The sequence below is a fragment of the Aquarana catesbeiana genome, linkage group LG02 (assembly GCF_042186555.1).
Source record: "Aquarana catesbeiana isolate 2022-GZ linkage group LG02, ASM4218655v1, whole genome shotgun sequence".
NCBI lineage: Eukaryota > Metazoa > Chordata > Amphibia > Anura > Ranidae > Aquarana > Aquarana catesbeiana.
The window spans coordinates 456,830,840-456,855,759 of record NC_133325.1 but is presented as its reverse complement, the minus strand read 5'-3'; the positions used below and the strand labels follow the sequence as shown (position 1 = coordinate 456,855,759).

The window sequence follows — 24,920 nt, the reverse complement described above, 5'->3', positions numbered from 1 at the left end:
ACCATTTTGGGAGTTGAGAACATGTCCACATATAGGGTAGAGATAAGCATGGTCGCCGTCGGGGGGGGCAGCCCATGCTGTTGTAGGGGGCCTGGACACTTAGAAGGGCCAGCAGAAGGCAGGGGCAGGTGCAGGGGTGCTCCATGGCTGCACTGACTTTCAATATAGTTGGCAGCTGCTGCTGCTCTGTGTCGTTGAGTTCACATTGGGCTCATTACTTACACCTCTGGCTACTTCCTGTATGTGCACACCTCATTCTGGACTGCAGCTCCTCTCTGTGTCATGTGTAAACAAGAGCTGGGACTAGGAAGACCACCTTTACAAGTATGGGCTGTTGTACAAGTGAAGGGAGGGGGCTGTTTGTGTACAGGGGGGTGAGAGCTGTGTGTGTGTGTTTACAGATGTGTGTGTGGGGGGCTGACATATATACAGATGTGAGGGGGGCTGAGTGCGTACAGGTGTGAGGGGGGACTGAGTCCGTACAGGTGTGAGGGGGGACTGAGTCCGTACAGGTGTGAGGGGGGACTGAGTCCATACAGGTGTGAGGGGGGACTGAGTCCATACAGGTGTGAGGGGGGACTGAGTCCATACAGGTGTGAGGGGGGACTGAGTCCGTACAGGTGTGAGGGGGGACTGAGTCCGTACAGGTGTGAGGGGGGACTGAGTCCGTACAGGTGTGAGGGGGGACTGAGTCCGTACAGGTGTGAGGGGGGACTGAGTCCGTACAGGTGTGAGGGGGGACTGAGTCCGTACAGGTGTGAGGGGGGACTAAGTCCGTACAGGTGTGAGGGGGGACTAAGTCCGTACAGGTGTGAGGGGGGGACTAAGTCCGTACAGGTGTGAGGGGGGACTGAGTCCATACAGGTATGAGGGGGGACTGAGTACGTACAGGTATGAGGGGGGCTGAGTGCGTACAGGTGTGGGGGGGAGCTGAGTGCATATAGGTATGACGGTGGCTGAGTGCCTACAGGTGTGAAGGGGCTAAGTGCGTACAGGTATGAGGAGGGGCTGAGTGCGTACAGGTATGAGGAGGGGCTGAGTGCGTACAGCTGTGAGGGGAGGCTGAGTACGTACAGGTATGAGGAGGTGCTGAGTGCATACAGGTGTGAGGGGGGGCTGAGCGCGTGCAGGTGTGGGGGGGGCTGAGTGCGTGCAGGTGTGGGGGGGGGCTGAGTGTATATAGGTATGACGGGTGCTGAGTGCATACAGATGTGAAGGGGCTAAGTGTGTAGAGGTATGAGGAGGGGCTGAGTGCGTATAGGTATGAGGAGGGGCTGAGTGCATACAGGTATAAGGAGGGGCTGAGTGCGTACATGTATGAGGAGGGGCTGAGTACATACAGATGTGGGGAGAGGCTGAGTGCGTACATGTATGAGGAGGGGCTGAGTACATACAGATGTGGGGAGGGGCTGAGGACCTACAGGTGTGAGGAGGGGCTGAGTGCGTACAGGTATGAGGAGGAGCTGAGTGTGCACAGGTATGAGGAGGGGCTGAGTGCGTACAGGTGTGTGTGTGGGGGGGGGGGCTGAGTGCGTACAGGTGTGAAGGGGCTGAGTGCGTACAGATGCTGGATTGGGCTGTCTCTTTGCTGAATTGGGATGCCTTTTTGCTAAATATATTTGTTTTTTGTTTTGGAGTTGTATTTTGTTTTCTTAGATCTGCTAGGAGGAGGATACATTAGGGGCAGGGGGCATTGAAAAGATAGTGCACTTAGTGTTAGTGTAGGGTCCTGTTTATAAGAATCTGCCTCGTCGCAGGGCGACGTGGGGTGGGGTGCTTGACACAAGGATTCTAATGCCCTGTACACACGATAGGATTTTCCGATGGAAAATGTGTGATAGGACCTTGTTGTCAGAAATTCCGACCGTGTGTAGGCTCCATCACACATTTTCCATCGGAATTTCCGACACACAAAGTTTGAGAGCTTGCTATAAAATTTTCCGACAACAAAATCTGTTGTTGGAAATTCCGATCGTGTGTACACAAATCCGACGCACAAAGTGCCACACATGCTCAGAATAAATTAAGAGAGGAAAGCTATTGGCTACTGCCCCGTTTGTAGTCCCGACATACGTGTTTTACGTCACCGCGTTCAGAACGATCGGATTTTCCGACAACTTTGTGTGACCGTGTGTATGCAAGACAAGTTTGAGCCAACATCCGTTGGAAAAAATCCTAGGATTTTGTTGTCGGAATGTCCGAACAATGTCCGACCGTGTGTACAGAGCATTAGAGAGTGAGGATCCTTGTGTACAGAGATTTGATCTGTGTGTATGTGTGAGGAAGTGTCTGATCTAAAGGTATGATCACTGTGAGATCTGTGTTGATTGTGAGTGATCCCTTAAATTGCAGCAGTGCAAGAACCTCCGTGTTTGGAAAAAATGATCAGCCCGGATTCTATTGTGTGGCCAACAGCACCGCATAAAGTTTCTGGCTAAGCAAGGTGTGAAATCCGAGTTTTGCTTTATGGGCATCATAGTACCAGGCATGGAGGAGAGGGACAATGCTCTGCATGTGATATGGAAGCTCCAAAGGGTAGATCCCACAAACAGGTGGTCATGCACCATTTTCAGGATGTGTTTGAGGGAGATACTTTGTAAGTATGTATGTAGTATGTAGTAAACCATTGTTCAGTTGTGTTTCAGTTCATAACGGGTATGTGTAGATTCCAGTCTACCAATGGAATAATTTGACATGCCCAGAAATATTTACTACCATCTGTCCAATGCCTCCTTTGTGCCAGGTGTGCCATGTTGATCTTGGGAGGCTTCCTCTTCCACAGGACCCAACAGGGATTGTTTGCATAAGATTCAATAGTCATAAGAAGCATGAAAAACACCTGTCCATGATTAGGGGTCCTGTTGCATACCCTTCAAAAGTTAAGCATAGTTCCATGCGACTGGTAATTGGATCCCTAGGTATGCTATTCGTCTTTTTTCCATGTGAAAGGGCAATTAAGTTGTCAATGAGTCACTGTATCAGGTGAGAGGGATATATTATTATATTAAGTGCAAATGAGATTAAGTAATTGATTTTTGGGGCTGGTCGGTGAGAGGAAGTGTTTGAGTTCTTGCAGCAAATTAGGGAGGGTGGTGTGTGGTTCTGACAAAAATAAGAGTATATCATCAGCGAATACTGTTATCTCATATTATCTTCCTCCTGTTTTTAAATAGAACTAAAGGCAAAACTTTTTTTTTTTCGCTGTCTGTGTCCCCGTTAAGGAGATCCACCCTCTCTATTTGTCCTGTTTACCATTATCATTGAAAAGTGAAAGTAAAAAAATCCCAAATTTTGGGTTGTCCCCAAAAAAGTAATAGAGGGGAAATCTTACAATGGGGACAATAGTTCTGGTGACCCAGTGGGTCCCAAGAGATTCATGAATATGCAGGCATTTCCTCTCACTTCCTGTTTCGGCTATGGGACAGGAAGTGAAGGTAAATCTTCCCATTGGGACAAAGAGGGCAAAAATAACCCTTACAGGGTTATTTTTAGGGCGCTTAATATTTTGGTTTGACCGCAACCGGCAGAGAAAACGTTTAAGTGTCAGTGCGAAGACGAGAGGGGAAAGTGGGCATCCTGGTCTCATGCTATTATGGATCCCAACAGAAGGCCATTTACTTTGACCCTGACATAAGACAACAGGTTCCCCCAAGTGTACTTTCCCGGCACTCTGTGCAAGTGAAAGTCCACTTGGGGGAACCTGTTGTCTTATGTTAATGATTTATTGGATGTGGCACGGCTTTTTTCCTTCTTCCTAGGCGAGTTGGTCGCCCTCTCCGTTATATTTACTTTGACCCTGGAGCAGTATAAAGTAGCATAATCACAGCTGTCCACACCTTTCAGAGGCCTACGGCCATGAGAGCCTCCTTCATGTAGTCCCGGGCTATACAGAGAAAGAACCTCTGTGCCTTATGGGTGGTTAGCCAGTGATGTAGATATAACACTTTTTGGGCTCATTTACGCTTGTGGTTGAGGGGCGGTAAAACCCCATGGTTTAGGGCTTCGGTTGCTGATATAGTGGAGGATGCATTTTCAGACACAAAATCTCAAATGTGTTGTGCATGGGTTTGGGAGGGTATGTGCCCTGAAGAGTCTAGATTATCCATGACCTATCCATGGCTGCCGCTGCCACCCCCTATTCAGGCGCCAGGCCCCTTTTCGGGCGCCGGGCGCCTGAATTACAGCGGCGGGGGGTGTTTTTGAAGCACCTGATTAGAGCCATAGGCTCCAATAGGTGTCAAAAAAGGTAAACAGCGAGCCCCATGCTTGGCGCTCGCAGTTCACCCAGCTGTGTTAGAAAAGCGAATGAATATTTGCTTTCCTAACACTGAACCGCCACTCCGCCAATTCACCTGATTGGCGGAAACGACAGGCGCTGTGATTGGACGCCTATCAGGCATCCAATCATAGGAGAGGACGGGAGGAGAGGACAAGAGAAGACATCGAGGGCATGGAGGACACCGCCCGCCGCCGTCACCCGCTGCCCCACCGAGACAGGGTAAGTGCTGGGCAGTAGCATTCGATGGGCACAGTGGCAGCATTTGATGGGCACAGTGGCAGCATTTTTTGGGCACAGTGGCAGCAATTGATGGGCACAAAGGCAGCGTTTGATGGGCACAAAGGCAGCATTTGATGGGCACAAAGGCAGCGTTTGATGGGAACAAAGGCAGCGTTTGATGGGCACAGTGGCAGGGTTTGATGGGCACAAAGGCAGCGTTTGATGGGCACAAAGGCAGCGTTTGATGGGCACAGTGGCAGCATTTGATGGGCACAGTGGCAGCATTTGATGGGCACAAAGGCAGCGTTTGATGGGCACAGTGGCAGGGTTTGATGGGCACAGTGAGGCTGCAATTCATGGGGGGGGGGGTTTCAGAATTTTTCCATTTTTTTGCGCCCCCCAAAAATTTTGAGCACCAGCCGCCACTGATCCTATGCATTAAGGTGAAAAAACTTCTGTCAGTGACCGGCCCCCTAGCCCCCCCGTTTTACTTACTTGAGCCCCTTCATCCCCTCAGCGGAGACGTGCTCTCCCTCTCTGCACGGGGTCCCGGCTCTTGATTGGATAGATTGATAGCAGCGCAGCCATTGGCTCCCACTGCTGTCAATCAAATCCAATGACGCGGGCACCGGGGGGTGGGGGTGGGGGCCATTCTTGTCTATGGACGCAAATTCTGGACTCAGGAGAGCACCCTCAAGGTAACCCCCTGGGAGAGCGCTTCTCCTAGGGGGTTATCTGATGTGGGGAGGAGCAGCGAGAGCCGCCGGGGGACCCCAGAAAAGGAGGATTGGGCCACTCTGTGCAAAACGAGCTGCACAGTGGAGGTAAGTAGAACATGTTTGTTATTTAAAAAAAATAAAACATGAAACTTAACAATCACTTTAACCCAAAATTTGGGATTTTATTTCACTTTCACTTTCAATGACAACAGTAAACAAGATAATTAGAGAGGGTGAATCTCCATAATGGTGACAGAGACAGCAATAACAACTGACGTGTTCTAATCCATCTCCACTGTATCCAAAACTATTTTTAAAAATTGTCTTTAGATATACTTTAACTGCTTCAGCTCCGGAAGGTTTACCCGCCTTCATGACCAGGCCACTTTTTGCGATACGGCACTGCGTTACCTTTACTGATAATTTGCGCGGTCCTGCGACGCTATACACAAATAAAATTGATGTGCTTTGCTTTTTTCCCACAAATAGTGCTTTCTTTTGGTGGCATTGTGGTTTTTATTTTTTGCGATATAAACAAAAAAAGACCGACAAGTTTGAAAAAAAAAAACAAAAAACAATATTTTTTACTTTCTGCTATGAAACACATCCAAAAAAAATTGTAAAAAATCTAATTTCTTCATCAGTTTAGGCCAATATGTGATTTGCTACATGTTTTTGGTAAAAAAAAAATCCCAATAAGCGTATATAGATTAGTTTGCGCAAAAGTTATAGCGTCTACAAACTATGAGATATTTTTATGGAATTTTTATTGATCAATTTTTTATTTTTTTTACTAGTTATGGCAGACAAATTGGACACTATTCCTAGGTTCACACTGCGGGTTTCTGCACAGATGTCAATGGAAGCCGCACCCCGAAATCACCAAAAATAGTACAGAAACTACGTTTGGGAATCGGTGCGGCGACGCAAATGCAGCGTCGCACCAATTCGGATGCTGCCATTGCCGGCAACTGCTGCCGATTTGTCATGCCAAATCGCATCAATGTGATCCAGGGCTAAGTGACACTTTTGATACTTTTTTGGGGACCAGTGACACCAATAGAGTGATCAGTGCTAAAAAATATGCATGGTCACTGTACTAATGACACTGGCAGGGAAGGGGTTAACATCAGGGGTTAACATCACATCAGGGTTGTTCCTAGAGAGTGCTTTGTAACTGTGTGGGGAGGTTCTTTAACTAGGGGAAGACAGAGATCCGTGTTCCTGCTTAGCAGGAACACAGGAACTCTGTCTTCCCTACTAACAGAAAGGCGATCTGCCTGTCGAGAATGATCGGGGGGTCTGCTGTGTCCGGCGGCAGCTTGGTCTGTTAAAGGAAACCAAAAAATAACAGCTAACGCTGGCCATACATTATACAATTCTCTTCTAGAATTTTCCTTTAGATTTACCAAAAACCATACAATAATATGAGGTTAAACCTAAACACTTTCAGTGTGTATGTTATCAGGCTGGCCCTTACACTACATAGTTGAAGGTAAAATCTAAATGAAATTGAATAAGAAAATTGTAATGACAGGTTTCCGGTGGCCGCAGCTGATATCAAATGCACGTGGAATGTATGTCCAAGCTAGCTGCATTTGCCCATCATCACATGCCCAAAACTCTCCAACACAGGCCCTACATTTATATATGGAATCCTAGACCCAAGCAAATTAAAAATCATGGAAAATTGAGAAAACCTTAAAAAAAAAATATTTTTACAGTATAAAGTATTTCACTCTAAAATATCTCACCATTTCAACAGATCCATCTTTAGGATAGAAGAGGAGCTGATAGCGCCTTTGAAGAGCAGCATTTGGATCATACCATTCAGCAATGAACACATATCGATCCTCTTCATTCTGTAAAAAGAAAAAAAAAAAATTTTTTAGGAAGTACTCATTTACATTAATAAGATTCTACGTGCGGGCCCCTAAAGCTGCAAAGGCAGAAGAGAGGGGGTGTACATATGTCATGGGGTGTAAAAATGATCCCTGCTGTCTGCCGAACGCGACCCATTCTGAATGGGGGCATGCTAGTCTGGGGTTCAAGGGGTTTAAACAAGATGATAAGGGAGCAATATAATGCTATCTGTCAAATGCCCTCTTAAGAGCGATACAAGCACAGACTGCTTTTCAGAGGGCACTGCATGTGTAAACAAGTCCTAAGACAGCTGTCACTAGAACAATTGTAGCCATTAAAAGAAATAACTCAAATATTTCTATTTTTCCTCACTATTATTTCCGGTGACAGTGGTCACCACGACAAAACTAGAGGGTAAATCTCTCCAGCTAAGTCCCAGACAGCAAAACAAAGGTGACAAAGGTTGTAACCCTTAGCAAATTAAACAAAAAAATGCATGAGGCCTTAGACAGACCATGCACGGTACAAATTTCTTTTCTGCAACCACGGGTTGCAGGAAAGAAATTTGCACGGTTCACTCCCATAAATACAGACAGTGCTGACAGGAAAATCAACAATTGAAGCAGTCCCAGCGGGGAGAAGACAGTGATTATTACTAGTGGCTATAGCAGCCGCAAGCAATAATCGCAAGAGAACTCGGCAGGCTGGCTGTACCCAAGTTGATCGATCGACCTGCTGAACTGGCCGAGATTCGAACTGTGTATGTCCAGCCTTAAAGAGGAACTGCAGTCTGTTCATATAACTTGTAATTAAACATCTCTGCCATTCTGAAGCTTCCCTATAACCACTTTGCATATTATTTTATATATACTGTGATTCTGTACTTGCCAAAAATGCTGCAGAAATCTCTCTCCACTGAGTCTGGCTGCATCCATTTTAACTGTGGGCAGATGAAGCTGCTGCCTGTTTATTTCCTGGATTTACACAGACACACAGGCACACCTCCAGCTCTGCAGCTCTCATTGGCCCTCTTATGACTCATCCCCCATCCTTCCTGGCAAACTCTCATGATAGTGAGAGAGAGAGAGCTGTGTATGATGTCATAAGCCTAGGCTTTTTACCAGACAAGAAAAAGGAAGTGGGCTGTATAAGGTATTTACTGGTAGAAAAAAATGTTTTACTATCCAAAGTTAAAACAACAAAGGAAGAAGATTTAATAGATGGAAAGATGAAAAAAATGACCGAAGGTCTGCTTTAAGTACACTGAGAAGGAGATGACAGCATTTTATTTTTTTTCACAAATAAAGCAACTCACAAAAATACATGCAACAGTGAGATTATCAATGATGTTTTTCAATCTAGAGGGATAACTGATCGATTTAAAGTGGTTGTAAATCCTCACGTATACCAAGTGAAGTGACTGGCCTCAAGTGACACACAGAGATGAAACAAATCTTCCTAGGTAAGCTGTACCTGTTTATCTGCAGTCTTCTCTTCTCCACTGCTGTCCAGAATTCATAAAGCTTTTCTGAGCTGTCAGAAAACAGGGGGCAGGGAGCAGAAATTACACACTGTGGAGCTCAGTAAGGTGAGCTCAGAGCTGATTGGAGGGAAAAGACACCCCCCTCCCTCGCCCCTCATGCTGATAACAGAGGAAGGAGGCTGCAGAGAGAAATGACACTTAGAGCTCTGGAATGAGACAAGTACACACTATAGAGTTATATGCTTTGTTTATATTTCATGTCTGAGGTTTACAACCACTTTAAAAGGAGAAGCTCTAAACTGATTTTTGTATTTCCTAAATGTAGCCATGAACATTAGATGGCTATTGCCAGATGTGGCTGATTTTTTGGGCATTACTGGGCAAAAGACCATTTTCTGTTACTACATTTAGATTTCACAATCCCCCTAAAGTCTGCCATACACAGCTCAAATTTTGGCCGATTTCTGCTGCATTGGGCAGAATTCGAGCCGTGGGGGGGGGCTTAGTCTGCACCACTCGTCACAAAAGTCGATTTTCCAATTCAACTTTTGTAGACAGATCCAGGTAGAAAATGTTCAGCCAAACAACGACTGCATCTGATCAGTTGACAAGCATGCATACAACTGTAAATAAGAAATTGGGCCTACATTTCCAGCCACTATCATAAGTCCATCCAGTGAGTTCAAGATCGTATTCTTTAAATAGAATTAGTTCAACAAACTGTTTAAACAGTGATAGCACTAACATCTTAGCCATGAGCAAACTAAACCCTGTAGTAAATAAATCCCATATAAAAGAAATGACATGCAAATACACTTGTGTGCCATTATCTGGAAGCGTATTTGTTTTAGATCTTTCTCTATCAGTACCCAAATATTTGCCCTATAGGTGAAAGCTAAATATCTTACATTTTTGGTATGAAGAGGAAACCAACGGGGGAATTTAAAACATGATGTTTAACTACAACCAGCTGATAAGACACATTGTAGTAGGATACCAACTCACACCAGAGGTCAGTTAAGCCCCCACTGGTGACTTTCCAGAGAAAGAAAGAGAAAGAGAAAAAATAAACCCATAAAAGCTAAAAAAAATATGGTGAAAATTCAAAATCACATATATGCAATAGTCAAGGCCAAGTGTTACTGCAGCATATCATGTTTTTAATGGTTAGTTAAACTTTACCAAAAGAAAAACTGCATATGCAGGTAAGGGGCACCCGTAGATAAAAACAAACTGTGCAGCTTTGACTCAAGTTGAATAATACCCTTGCTATAGGTTTAGGTTATCTACGTACCTCCCAAAGCCTGGCTGAAAAACTCCCACAGATGGAAACCTCCTTTCCTGCCTTGTTGCTAAGAAACTCCCAGCTGTTACTGCTCACTCCCACCATCCCAAGAGGGAGCTCACAAACCGCCACACGAGTGTCCTACCATATCCGCTGTTGAGCTTAGAGCTACCGCAAAAGGGAAGAGAGTGCATGTGCGGGGGTAGAATCGGTCCTCCTATAAAAAGGTTGGGGGTGAGCAGTAACAGCTGGGAGTGCATTAGCAACAAGGTAGGATAGAGAGGACATCTCTGGCAGTTTTTCAGCCAGGATTTTGGAGGTATATAGATAATCTACCCCTATAGCAAAGGCATCATTTAACTTTGGTCAAAGCTGCATAGTTTGTTTTTATCTACAGACACCCATTACTGGCATAGGCAGTTGTTTGGTAAAAGTAAACCAACCCTTAAAAAGCCCCTTTGCAAGATAGTCTACCCAGTACAGATTGGTTGTCTTCAACAGTACAGGACATATACGGTGGCAAGGTGGCTCCCCTGGGCAGGACCACTTACCTGTACGTGATCCTGCACTTCTGGGGTCTGGGGCACGCACGCCGCACCGACCCGCTCCCACTCTGATTGGACACAGTCGGAAACAATCAGCGGGTCCGGCAGACGCGGTGTCCGCCGGGACCCACTGGTCATTCGGGACACAGGCAGATCGCTGTTCTGTGAGAAAGGAAGGTTGTGATCCGGTGTTCCTAAAAAAGCAGGAAAGCGGATCGCTGCCTTCCCATAGTAAAAGCACCAGCCACAGTTAGCAAGCACTCCCTAGGCACACATTTAACCCCTTGATCGCCCCTGATGTTAACCCCTTCCTTACCAGTGTCATTAGTACAGTAAAAAAGTAAAAAATTGCGCATAGAGAACAAAATAAGCAGCCAACACGTCATGAGCCATACAGTGCAAAATGGAAATAAAACACAAAAGTGTAAAAATTGAATGTGAACAAACCAAAACATAAAAGTCCAAAGTGAATAATAAACATCTATAGAAAGTCCATTAGAGTTCAGAATAAAGTGAAAAGGTCTTTCTTGGATAATCCGGAATGAATCTTGAAAATACAGTCAAAATGGTAAAGTGTTCACGCTTACCAGATTCGATGCTCTTGGAATCGTTGCTTATACTCCATTCTATATACAAGATTGTTTTATCGGATTTGCTGTAAGTCTAAACCCCCTTTTTTACCATTAAACATCAAACAGTATCACACTATGTGCGGATCATTTGTTTTTCAGGCACACCATTTGATGTGATTCATCGCATGTTTTGGAGTCCATCATGGATACTTGACAGTCTTCGTTCAACATTGTTAGAACCCTTCTTACCGTTTTTTTTCCAGTGGTGGGAGTTCCTGTTTGAGGTCATTCCCTCAAGAGTGCCTGTTTGACTCACGTGCTATACGGTACATGTGTCCATCGAATCTGGTAAGATTCATTCCGGATTATCCAAGAAAGACCTTTTCACTTTATTCCGAACTCTAATGGACTTTCTAATGGACTTTCCATATTTGTTTATTATTCACTTTGGATTTTTTTGTTTTGGTTTTGTTCACATTCAACTTTCCATAGATGTTTATTATTCACTTTGGATTTTTATGTTTTGGTTTTGTTCACATTCAACTTTCCATAGATCTTTATTATTCACTTTGGATTTTTATGTTTTGGTTTTGTTCACATTCAACTTTCCATAGATGTTTATTATTCACTTTGGATTTTTATGTTTTGGTTTTGTTCACATTCAGTTTTGCACTGCCTATTTCACTTAGGACCACACGTTTGTCTTTTATTTTCATTAGTACAGTGACAGTGCATATTTTTAGAACTGATCACTGTATTTGTGTCACTGGTCCCCCCAAAAAGTATCAGTGTCCAAATTGTCTGCCGCAATCCCACTATAAAATCGCTGATCGTCACCATTACTAGTAAAAAAAAAAAAAAAAAAAAATCCTTAAATCTATCCCATAGTTTGTAGACGCTATAACTTTTGCGCAAACCAATCAATATACGCTTATTGGGATTTTTTTTACCAAAAACATGTAGCAGAATACATATTGACTTAAATTGATGAAGAAATTAGATTTTTTTTTTACATTTTTTTTATTAGATATGTTTATAGCAGAAAGTGAGAAATATTGTTTTGGGGGGGGTTTTTTCAAAAATTTTTTTTTTTTTTCTTTGTTTATAGCGGGAAAAATAAAGGTGGTTGAGGTGCACCTTAATGCAGAAGTTGATCAAATACCACCAAAAGAAAGCTCTATTGGTGTGAAAAAAAATAAATTTTATTCATCAGTGAAAGTGACGCATACTGTAATTCTCCAACAATCTAATCCCCTTAATGCACACAAAAAAAGGATTAACTGAACAAGTGCTAAAGTCTTTAAAGGGAATGTGTCAATAAGCACCTGCGTGAGATGACTCAGGATCTATACTAGTTCTGGGGACATAAAAGCTTGAACATTTTTAAAGCGGATCTTCACTGCATCTGAGCAGTGGCGTCTCCAGCTTTCATATTTAGGGGGGGCACATGGGGGGACAGGGACAAAAGTAGGGGGGGGCAACTATAAAATGCAATTATATATATATATATATATATATATATCCTGGGGCCCTTTACTATGATCCCACAACGGCCCTTTCACATGTTCTGCAGTGAGCTCCCTTCCTATTGTATTGGGGCCCCCCAGGGTGGCAGAATAGAAGAGATATATGTCACCAGCATACCAAGAAAATATAAGGGTCCAAAGCAGTGGGAGAACTATCAGGGTTGCAAAGGTTGTCTTGCCTCCAGACCCTGGTGTTCTGCCACTGTGGGGTTCCCCAGCCTCCTCTTGCTGTCCTGCCCCTGCTATTGACAGTGCTGGTCTGGCATCTCTTGGAATTTACAGGCTGGTTCTCCTGTCCTAAGGATGGGAGAAATCAGTCTGTTTTTTCAGTAACTGAGAGTCCTGGTGGAGTCCTTCCTGCAACTCGCTCTTCTCCCTGCCAATGAGGATGCAGGGGAAGGAGCAGATCTGGCGGCCGTGGTTGTGTGAGTGCTCGGATTATGCAGTGTCAGCGAGCAGAGGGAGGGGGGGGAGAAATCACCCGCAGGAGCTGACTGGGGACGCTCTCCCTCTCAATAGAGACTGTGTTACTCCAGCGGCGGCCCGAGTAAGATGTGGCACATCCGCTACGAATGCAAACAAAAAGACATTGCCTTTTTGTAAAAAAAAAAATTATTTTTTTTAAATTGGGGGGGGGGGACATGGTGGGGCACAGCATAATGTTGGGGGGGTCAGGGCCCCCCTCTGCCCCCCCCAGAGAAGCCATTGCATCTGAGCACCACAAACCAAAAACGCGTTTTAATTAATTATTATTCAAAGCCATGTCTCCATGCTTTATTCTGTTAAAAAATAAAACTTTAAAAAACGCAACCCTCCCCCCTAGCATTTCTGGTCATGCCCATCTTGAGTAAGGGCAAATCATTCATGTAGCATTTACTTCCTAGAATCCATCTGCCCTTAGCTCAAGCATATAGGCAGGAGGGTGTGCTTAGCTGAGAAAACCCCTCCTCCCCTCCTGAAGACTCCTGGGATGTATGACATCATTTGCCTAGGCAATAAACCAGGAAGTAACTGAAGAAATGTAAAAAAAAAAAAAAAAAAGTTTAAAACAAGTTAATATGATATACTTTCCTATTTACTGTTAGCAGTACAAAGTTTAAAAATAGTCAATGTTAATTTGGAGGGTGAAGTTCCACTTTAATGTGTCACTGGTCTGGATGTAGGATACAGCATATGGTTTAGGGACCGGTTAATTTTATCATAAACTTAATATATAGATGTTATGATGTGTGACAGAGTTCCTTAGAACGGAGTTCTGCCCCCCCACAAAAAAATTAAAAGTCAGTAGCTACAAATACTGTAGCTGCTGACTTTTTATATATGGACTTACCTGTCCAGGAATCCCTCAATGTCGGCACCCCAGCATATTTTCGGATCGGCTCTCGGGTGCTGCTGCCACCATTCGTGGTAAGGGAAACTGTCAGTGAAGCCCTCCAGCTTCACAGCCGGATCCCAACTGTGCATGTGCGAGGCGCACTGCACTTTCTAACTGGCCCGGCGGCAGAGGAAGGGGGGGAGTCAAACTTCCGAGGGACCTTGCTGCGGCCCAAATGTGGCACTGGAGGAGGGAGGGGTGGCAGATAAGTGGAGCCTCCACTTTTGGGTGTAACTCCACTTTCAAGTGGTTGTAAACCTCAGACATGAAATGTGAACAAAGCATATCTTTCTATAGTGTGTACTTGTCTCAATTAAAAGCACTGACAGATCACTTCTGACAAGTTTTCCTGACACCAAGAGAATAAAGGTGAAGGGGAGGGACCTTCAGCTGATTGACAGCCTCATCTCTGTTCCTCTGTGAAGGGGGGTGTGTCTTTTCCCTCCAATCAGCTCTCAGAGCTCTCCTTGCTGAGCTCTGCAGAGTGTGACTTCAGCGCTCCGCCCCCTTTTTTTCTGAACTCTCAGAAAAGCTTATAAATTCAGCACTTTGAATGAATGTAGAGAAGAGAAGACTGCAGATAAACAGGTACAACCTATGTAGGAGGATTTGTTTCATCTCTGTGTATAACCTGAGGCCAGTCACTTCACTGGGTATATGTGAGGGTTTACAACCACTTTAAGGGCTCTTTCACACACCAAGTGGAATGCAATACCCTTTGAAGAGAGATCTACGCTTGGCATTTGACAGACAGTGAGGAGGCGTAAATTTGCCTCTTCCTTGCCTGATTTAACCCTGTAATTCCGCACTACTGCGTTCAGTTGCTGTGCACCCCGTTGAACGTAATTCAAATGCTGTACCCTGTACTAAAATTAAGTTCATACTTAAATTTTGCAACCCACATAAAAAATGCCACAAAGCAAAGCATTACATGTGTACAGCCTTATTCGGCTGTATTTTGCCAATTTAGGTCGGAGGCTGGAGGGGCTCAGCCACCAATTTTTTCTTCCCCTCAAACACACATCTGAAAGAGACATTGTGATGTGCGGATTTAGTGCATTTTTGTGTGTTGCATAAAAATACAGAGATGCTGTATGTTGCAACGCACACCAGCGCACGTGTATAGTGTGAACAGGATGAACAGAACTCAAATGTTTTCTCAGTGTTCTTGCATTGAGCCTGTGTTGAGCCATACAGATCAATGCAGTTCACCTGACATAATGTGAACAAGCCCTTACCCTCCTTCTTTTATGAGCATTTTCTCCTGCAGAATGACTGGGACACTTTAAGATGTAAACAAATTTGTACTTTTGGGTTAAGCCCTGGTTGACACCAGTGCATGCTACTTCAGCGCGATTTCAAAGCCGCAGATCATTGCGGCTTGCGACTTCAGAAGTCAAAGCAAGTCGCAATGCAATCGCAGAAAAGTAATGCAGGAACCTTTTACAAAGTCGCTGCGACTTAAGTCGCAACTATTTGAACGGTTCCATTGCCGAAAATAGAGTGTGACTTTTCGTGCGATTTCAAACTGTCAAATCGCATGACAAACTGCATTGGTGTGAACGAGGGTTAACTCTCTGCATTGTAATGTCACTAATCAGATGTTAGCATTATGGTCCTGGTGCCCAACCTACGGCCCTTTGGTATATGATGTGCGACCCTAGAATCTGTAGAGGGAATACTGATTAGGGTAATAGCATTGATCTCTACTAGCCTCCTGTAACATGTTGCCAGTTTCGTATTGTCTTCTGCAGCACATTCCCATCCAAATACTAAGCAGGGCCACACTCTCTGACCACCGAATTCCCCTATTAGGTCTGCAGTTCCTGACAGTCCTCTCAAGCATTACATACATTGAACATTATGGGGGGGATATTTTCTAAAATTGGAGAGTGCAAAATTTGGTGCAGCTCTGCATAGAAACAAAATCAGCTTCCAAGTTTTATTGTCAAAGCTGAAGACCCCTTTCACACTGAGGCAGTTTTAAGGCATTTTAGGGCTAGAAGTAGTGCCTGAAAACTGCCTCCCATTCAATTGAATGAGTGCTTTCACACTGGGGTGGTGCATTTGTGGGACATTAGAAAAAGTCCTGAAAGCAGCATCTTTGGGGTGGGTTTGGAGAGCTGTAAAAAGCGCTCCAAAAACGCTGCAGCCCATTGACACAGGTGTTTTTTTAATTTATTTTTTTAGGTCATGTTGTCACGTGACCTTAAAAAAAACGCCCCGCTATCGCCCAAAAAGCGCCGCTAAAGCACCACAAAAAAACGGCCAGTGCTTCAGTGTGAAAGGGGGTCTAATTGAATAAGCTGATGTCAGAAGCTGATTGGCTACCAAGCACAGCTGCACCAGATTCGGAGTGCTCCAGTTTTAGTAAATCTACCCCTCTGAGCGGCTCCTTGGTGAGGTCAGGGGCCAGATTTGAAGACCTCTTTGACTCATAAGTTGACAGCCACTGCTATATAGAAAACATACAACCAGCAGCAACCCGACGCCTGGCCTATGAATTACAAGCTGATGTGATGACAAGGAAATAGAGGGAAGTCAATGATGTTACAGTCTAGATTAGTTCACTGAACCTGACGAATACTTGACACGCTGCCATTTATACCTCTGCGGTCTTTCAGCAGATCTCTGGAAATGATTACTGTTGCTGTGATAGCAGAGTGGTAGCAGGTTAGAATAAAGTTCAGAGAAAGTTAAACGTTATTTGAAGGCAAACGTCAGCAGTCCAATGAGAGTTATGTGAAGTCAGGAGGCATGCTGGTCCTTAGCTGGACTTGGATCAGTTCTCAGCAAGAGCTGGGAATCAGAATGTGAAATACACAGGGTTCATTGCTCTTGAAGTCATGCCAAGACAAGATGGCCGACAAGTCACTTATACAGGCAGTCCCCGGGTTAGGAACAAGAACAAGGTTCTGTAGGTTTGTCCTTAAAGTGATTGTAAGGGATCTTTTTTCTTTTTAAATAACAAACATATCGTACTTACCTCCACTGTGCAGCTCGTTTTGCACAGAGTGGCCCTGCACCTCGTCTTCTGGGGTCCCCCGGCGGCTCTCGCGGCTCCTCCTCACATCAGATAACCTCCTAGGAGAAGCGCTCTCCCGGAGGATTACTTTGCGGCCTCGCCCCCCGGCACCCGATTCATTGGATTTGATTGACAGCAGCGGGAGCCAATGGCTGCGCTGCTATCAATCTATTCAATCAGGACACGAGACACCGGCCGGATCTGATGTGCTCGTTCCCGTTGCACAAATTTCGGGGCTCAGGGAAGTATAAGTAGCTCGGGGGCGCTGTTGCATTAAAAAATGTTTTTCACCTTAATGCATGGACCATGGGACAGGTGAGTGTCCGTTTATTAAAAGTCAGCAGCTACACTTTTTGTAGCTGCTGACTTTTAAATGGGTGGAACTCTGCTTTACGCTAAACCAGTGGCTTCTGTACATCCTGGTTTACGAATGTAGAACAAGTTTGTAAATCAGGAAAGTCAAAATTAAGTTGAAGTCCTTCTGGGAATAGAGGGCCTAGCATTGTCCTCTTGCACTTTCAGACATGATATTTTGTCAAATCTGTCAAAAATTGCAATTTTAGGCTACTCTTATATAATGTCTATAGGTAACATCAATATTTAAAGCTAAGCTCCAGATGCAGATTTTAATGCATAGTTACATTAGTACAGCTTAGAGCAGGGGTAGGCAACCTTGGGCCCTCCAGCTGTTGCAGAACTACAAGTCCCGTCATGCCTCTGGGAGTAATTGTAACTGCCAGCCTTGCAACTCCTCACGCAAAATGTAGTTCCACAACAGGTGGAGGGCCCCAGGTTGCCTGCCCCTGGCTTGCAGCAATGTACATATATGCCATACCCATGGGACCACTGTTGACGCGAATAATCACTGTACTATTCGCCACTACTATAGTGATCACCATTGTCTTTGGGGTCCCTCGCCCAGGACGGGCGACCATTCGCAGAACACATTGCATTTTTCTCAATGAATGTAAAGCCATCTCTAATTTGATGTGATGGAGAAGAGGGATGGTAACGTCAAAATCTCCACTGTCAAACAAAGTCAGCCAATCAGGAGAGAGAGGGGGCGGGGCCCAATCTCCGCTCCGTGTCTGAATGGACATGTCCAATCACAGAATGCCTTGCATTCATTAGAAAATTGCAGAGAGAGTGACCTACGTGGTTAGTCTGCAGCAGGGCAGCCGTGGGACCAGGAGGACAGCGATCACTGTAGTAGCGGTGCCTACTACAGTCACTATCCGCTTCCACAGCTGCCCCACAGGTATGGCATATTCATACTTACATTGGACAAATCTGTACCATTAAAACCCATACTTGTAGTTCAGCTTTAAAGTTCGAGGAAGGAATGGTGATATTGTTGCCTTTAGACTCCAATCATCACTTTTCTGAATAGCAATAATCAGTTTGCTCCCTGTGATTAAAACATTGATTCATTTTTTTCTGTCGCTTTTGCAGGACATCTCTGTTGAAATAAAGTATAATGTATAATTCAATGGAGAGAAAAATAACGTGCAAAAGCCAACACATTCTTTCTGGCAACACAGCCGAGAGGGTACGTTAAATCTTAACTTGCAAAGTTACAGAAATAAGTTCTGGAAAACTGCTCTTCACAACTAATCAGCTAGTAACCTTCAACCGGTTGGTACCAGGAAGTGTCAGAAATAAGTAGCTCACATGAATGTTCCAAAGTGCATATTCATTCTCTACTTACAAGGAGCCTTGTGAGAACATAATGAACTTGAACGTTTATTACCCTTTCTAAGAAGAGTATATAAAAAGCAGCAACTACTAACTTAATCAAAAAGAAAAAGTACACAGTAGTAAAAGATGTTGAAGCAGGTACATTTTAGCTTTGTCCGTTCTTTTAAGATCACAGATGGGATTTTGTCTAAAAGAATGCATTGTTAAACATTAACATTTGATTGTTAGCATTCTTGGGTCACAGCTGAGATACCGCTAACTTGGTTGTGCTAGTCACTTGACATTCCCATTATAATTTCTTGTACATACATCCCTGGAGAAAATAGAACAGAGGCCAATATATATTCTTGACGATGTGGAGTCAATAAATGTAGAGTATATATACCGCCTTGTTCCTGATCTTAACTGCTGCTCAAAATTCTTTCCCTTTCCGTTGTATCAGGCCGTTAGAAGTCTATAGGGGGAATTTAAAGATGAATTCCAGGTATGGATATTTTATACATAGTTACATTAGTCCAGTTTGGACCAATGTAACTATGCATAAACCTTAATCGACCAATGCCCCTGGAAGCTGAAAATCACTGAAGCAAACACCACTACGCCAGTTATCTCCACTTGCTTCTGGGTCCTGTGCCAAGTGGCTGCCCTGCTGCAATCTGAACACAAAAGAGGTCAGCCGCCAATACTACCAGTTGTAGGCGACACTTCGATTACTCAATTCTAATCTACCAGGCTTAACATGTAGCCACAATATGTTCTACCTACACATGTGGAGCAACTCTGAACATCTACAGATGGTACATAGATATCCTCTGTAGATCAACTCTTAAATAGATATGGTTGATTATAGCTTTTGTCTCACAGAAGTTCTGTTTTAATGTCTAATGTTTAATGCTTTGCCAATCTCTATGATGTGTAATAATTAATATTTTTCCATTATACCGCATCTTCTCATTGCTCCTGACTATGCTCGTTTTTCATGCTCTTTATGATCACGACGGCTGCGACCACAAATATTATGCCTGTTATACATCTTTTTCGAAAACCAAAAAAGTTTTTGGTAAGCAGAGGTCAGCCGCTCAGCATGGGCATCATTTACAGAATACTTGGCATGTTCTGAATGAATGCAAAGTGTTCTCTGTTTGGGCGAGATGGAGAGGCGGGGCAGTGGCGTCACACTCTCACACAGGAGGTTGGCTGCTTGGCATGGGTGCCATTCAGAGTATGGATTTGCATTCTCTAAATGAATGCAAAGTGTTCTCTGATTGAATGGGGTGGAGAGCAAGATGTCACTGCTTTGCCTCTCCATCTCAATCAGAGAACGCTTTGCATTCATTCAGAAAATGAAAAGCATTCTCTGAATGGTGTCCATGCTGAGCAGCTGACCTCTTGTGTTCAGAATCCAGCAAGGACCCAGAAACACGTAGAGATTACTGGAGTAGCAGTGTCTACTTCAGTGATTTCCAGCTTCCAGTGGCCAGGTATGGTCCAAGCTGGACCAATGCAACTAAGTAAAAAATATCTGGAATTCTTTTTTAAAGTGGCTTTGCCATGAAAAAGTGTGCCATTGTTGTCCCTTTAAAAAATACTATTTGTCTGGTAGAGTCTTAGCTTTAGTACTCCAGTACAGACCTGGAACAAGCATGCTGTAAATGAGAGCAAGAAAAGTGCCATAATTATTGGGAGTTGATTTACTAAAACTGGACAGTGCAAAATCTGGTGCAACTTAGTGATTGTAAAGTCTTGTTTAAAAAAAAAAAGAAATAAATAACAAACATGTTATACTTACCTGCCCTGTGAAGTGGATTTGCACAGGGCAGCCTGAATCCTCCTCTTCTCAGGTCCCTCTTCACTGCTCCTGGCCTCTCCCTCCTGTTGAGTGCCTCCACAGCAAGCACCTTGCTATGGGGGCACCCGAGCTGAGCTGCAGCTCCATATGTCCATTCAGACACGGAGCGGAGATTCGGCCCCGCCCCCTCTCTCTCCTGATTGGCTGACTTTGTTTGACAGCAGCAAGAGCCAATGACGCCACTGCTGTGTCTCAGCCAATCAGGAGGGAGAGTCCTGGACGGCCGAGGGACTCGTAAACATCGCTGGATAGAGAGGAGGCTCAGGTAAGTATTAGGGGGGCTGAGGGGGGCTGCTGCACACAGAAGGCTTTCTATCTTAATGCATAAAATGCATTAAGATAAAAACCTTCTGACTTTACAACCCCTTTAATTGAACAAGCCGATTGGATACCATGCACAACTGCACCAGATTTTGCATTCTCCAGTTTTAGTAAATCAACCCCTTTAGCTATATTAGTTTTCTAGATCAGGAACACAGAGAGCATGAAAGCCAAAGCATCAGCGCATGTGCTGTGTGAAAAAGATGCATCTGGCCTAAGCGTCCTCTCACTCCATCTGCCACTATTACAGCAGCCACCATTTTCCACCACTGTCTGACACTATGCAATATGAGCGGGTCCTTGGTGTCCTCCTGTATATAACAAAAGGTCAATATTTCACCATTTGCAGAAGTAAAGCATGAGGTTTCTCAGGTTCTTTCAGAAACTTACCACTATACAAACTAACACTAATGCCGCGTACACACAGTTGGAATTTCCGACAACAAATGTTCGATGTGAGCTTGTCAGGAATTCCGACCGTGTGTATGCTCCATCGGACATTTGCTGTCGGAATTTCCCACAACAAATGTTTGAGAGCTGGTTCTCAAATTTTCCAACAACAAAACTTGTTGTCGGAAATTCTGATTGTGTGTACCCAATTCCGATGCACAAAATTCCACGCATGCTCGGAATCTAAGAGAAGAGGCGCAGTGGCTATTGAACTTAATTTTTCTCGGCTCGTCGTGCGTCTTGTACATCACCGCGTTCTTGACGTTCGGCATTTCCGACAACATTTGGGTGACCGTGTGTATGCATGACAAGTTTGAGCCAACATCCGTCGGAAAAAAATCCACGGTTTTGTTGTCGGAATGTCCGATCGTGTGTACGTGGCATATGACTACATTTCTAAAAATTTGGAAACCTTGTCTAACCTTCCTTCTTCTTGTCATGTCATCTGAACTTTACCGGGCTGGACAGCTTTCCTGCCTCCTAATTGCTTGTCTGATGCCTGGGCCTCACCCTATGGGATTATAATTTTGGTAGGCACCATTCTCCCCCATCATTTATTCACCCCCACCCCACCTAACCCTCTCCCCCTTTTTCTGTCCTCCAACCACCCCCTCTCTTTTCTGTCTTACTCTCTTTTGTTTTCCTGCTAATCTTCATCTGTAGCTCACTAAGCATTGGATTCTTCAGTCTCGGATTATCCCATGCAGTGTCCTCCATAGAAATCCCCGATCTTACATAGTTACATAGTTAGTCAGGTTGAAAAAAGACGCAAGTCTATCTAGTTTAACCAAAAAAAAAAAAAAAAAATCATACAATCCCATATATACAATCCTTCACCCACAGTTGATCCAGAGGAAGGCGAAACACCCCAGCAAAGCATGATCCAATTTGTTACAGCAGGGAAAAAAAATTCCTTCCTGATCCCCCCCGAGAGGCAATCGGATTTTCCCTGGATCAACTTTACTTATAAATGTTAGTACCCAGTTATATTGTGTACAAATATTATAATCTTACATTATTCCCTTAGTTTTGTGTGACTTCTGTGCTGTTTTCATTGGCCATAGACTGGGAAAGAGTTGTCACCTTGCAAGTCATGTCAAAGTTGTATTCTATTTTTTGTTTCTAACAGGACTGTCACGCAGAAGAGTGTCTATAACATTATTTATGAATTCCAGATACAATGTTTTAGGAAACTAAATGTCATTCAGTTAGATTCACATCTACAGTACATAAAGCAGAACTGAACCCACAATTAAAGCAGTGTTAAACTCAAATTTAAAAACAAAGAACGCTGACAGGCAGGGTTTTATGACAGAGGAGTCATGGTCTCTTCTGTCATAAATGCTTCCCTCTGCCTGTCAGCAGTAATGTACTCTGAGCCATGCATGCACAGCTCAGAGTACATTTACAGCACCCACTCTGTGCTGTGATGAATCAAGTCCCATGCGCATGTGCGGGAATGACGTCATCATGGCCCAACTTTTTAAGTAGCCAAAACAGAGCGAACCTGGAAGGATGAGTGGGAGAAGATGAAAGTGCCCGAACACTGACAGCGCATTGCTGGAGGACCTCCTTTGACAGGTAAATTTGACAGAATGTGCTAGTATGCGGTGCATACTAGCAAATTGTGGCATTAACCTGCAGGGGGACCATTTACAAAAATTTTTTTGCAGTATTTAATTCCACTTTAAAGTGGTTGTAAACCTCAGACATGAAATATGAGCAAAAGCATATCCTCCATAGTGTGTACTTGTCTCAATTAGTAGCACGAAGTGTCACTTTTGTCTGCTGCTTCATTCCTCTATCAGCATGAATCACTTCTGACAACTTTCTCTGACACCAAGAGAAAAATGGTGACAGTGGAGGGATCTCCAGTTGATTGACAGCCTCAGCTCTGTTGCTGTGTGCTGTGTGAAGGGGGGTGTGTCCCTTCCCTCCAATCAGCTTTCAGAGCTCTCCTCGCTGAGCTCTGCAGAGCGTAATGTCAGTTCTCTGCCTCTTTTTTTTTTTTCGGAACTCTCAGGCAAGCTGTATATTTCAGCACTTTGAACAGATGTAGAGAAAAGAAGCTGCAGATAAACAGGTGCAACTTATGTAAGGGAACTTGTTTCATATCTGTGTATCACCTGAGGCCAGTCACTGGGTATATGGAAGGTTTTACAATCACTTTTACTGTTTCCCAAAACAGTTACATTCAAGCCATGCCTCTGATGATAACGTTCACCGTTGCCAGTGTGCTCCTTTCATTTCTCAACTGAACTTTAAGACTGGGTTCACACTACTGCGAATTGGATCGCGAATTGATTCGCATGACAGGAGATTGCAATCAGCTCTCTAAGGAGCTGGTTCACACATCTCCATTGTGGCTGCGTAGCAGATTGCACAGAGGTCCTGTGCGTCTTTGGCTCCATTTCAGGGCCGAATTCAGGCAAAAGTTTGGCCCTGAAATGGAGAACTGGAACGCAACGGATCCCTACTGCGAGCCGCATGCAGCTTAGATGTGAACCCAGCCTTAAGCCTTCCAAGTGGTTGGTTTCATTGCTGTTCACATGTACAGCCATATACCAACTGCAGATCTAGAAGCTAAGATGGCACCATCCTCAGCTGTAAGGGATAGGAGGGTTTAGTTCCACTATAGGGCTGCCATTGTGAACCTCCTGAAAATTCTAGTTGCCTGGCTGTTATGCTGACCTACTGACTTTAACACTTTCTAAGGCACTGATCTCAAAAAAGTCAGTAAATCAAAAAAGTTGAAGACAAGTCTAAAGTCTTTATCTGCATACTTGTTCTGGGTCAGTGACTTAAAGTGATACTAAACACACACTGTTTAATTTACATTGTCCCTTCTTTTTGTATGTGGATGATGGCACCGTAATTTTTTTACTAAAAAAAAAATATATACCTTTTATTTATTTATTTATTACAGGTACTTGTATAGCGCCGTCAACGTACATGACGCTTTACATATATTGTACATTCTCATCAGTCCCTGCCCTCAAGGAGGAGGGAAGTGTTCGGGTAATGGCGCCAATGTGAATACCAAATATTTCTAATGCTGCACCTAAAATTAGTAACAACTAATAACTTATGAAAAATATAAAAAAGGGCGCAATAGACAAATTATAATAAATACACATTGTTAACCAATTAATAAAGTGCATAAAATATTAATAAATCTGAAATGTCCATAACAAACATTCGTGATCAAATCTTCTTGTATATGCTCCAACACCATGAATTCTAAAGTGCAGTGTGCTTCAAAAATCTCACTTAAAAGGTGCTTCACCCGAAGTGATAATGAAATGCACTCACCAGATGGCCTCGGCCACAAAGTGACCATAAAGCATGAATGTATAGAGAAATCCTTGATTCAATGATATAGCCCCTTCATGATTCTCATTACAATCAATCATCCATGTGCAGGAGAGACCGGATCCCAATCCAATATGCAATTTTTAAAAAACTTAAAATTCCTCACCTTATGTATCCTCTACTTCATTTATCCAACTTGGATCAAGTGATCCTGTGGAATTAGCTCTCAGGTCTGTAACTCAGCTGAGTGGTGAAGCACCTGGTGAAAGACTTTTTAAGTGAGATTTTTGAAGCACACTGCATTCACGGTGTTGGAGCATACACAAGAACACTTGATCACGAATGTTTGTTATGGACATTTCAGATTTATTAATGTTGATGCCCTCAAGGAGCTTACAA

The 24,920-nt window shown here is 43.9% G+C and overlaps 1 protein-coding gene across 1 annotated transcript in view; it reads right to left on the bottom strand.

Moving 5' to 3' along the window:
• NME7 (NME/NM23 family member 7) overlaps positions 1-24,920 on the bottom strand; it is a 251,231-nt gene that overhangs the window by 167,192 nt on the left and 59,119 nt on the right. The window contains exon 2 of the mRNA XM_073615633.1: positions 6,972-7,079. Within this exon, the coding sequence (XP_073471734.1) occupies positions 6,972-7,079 (108 nt within the window). The remainder of the gene's footprint in view (positions 1-6,971; positions 7,080-24,920) is intronic.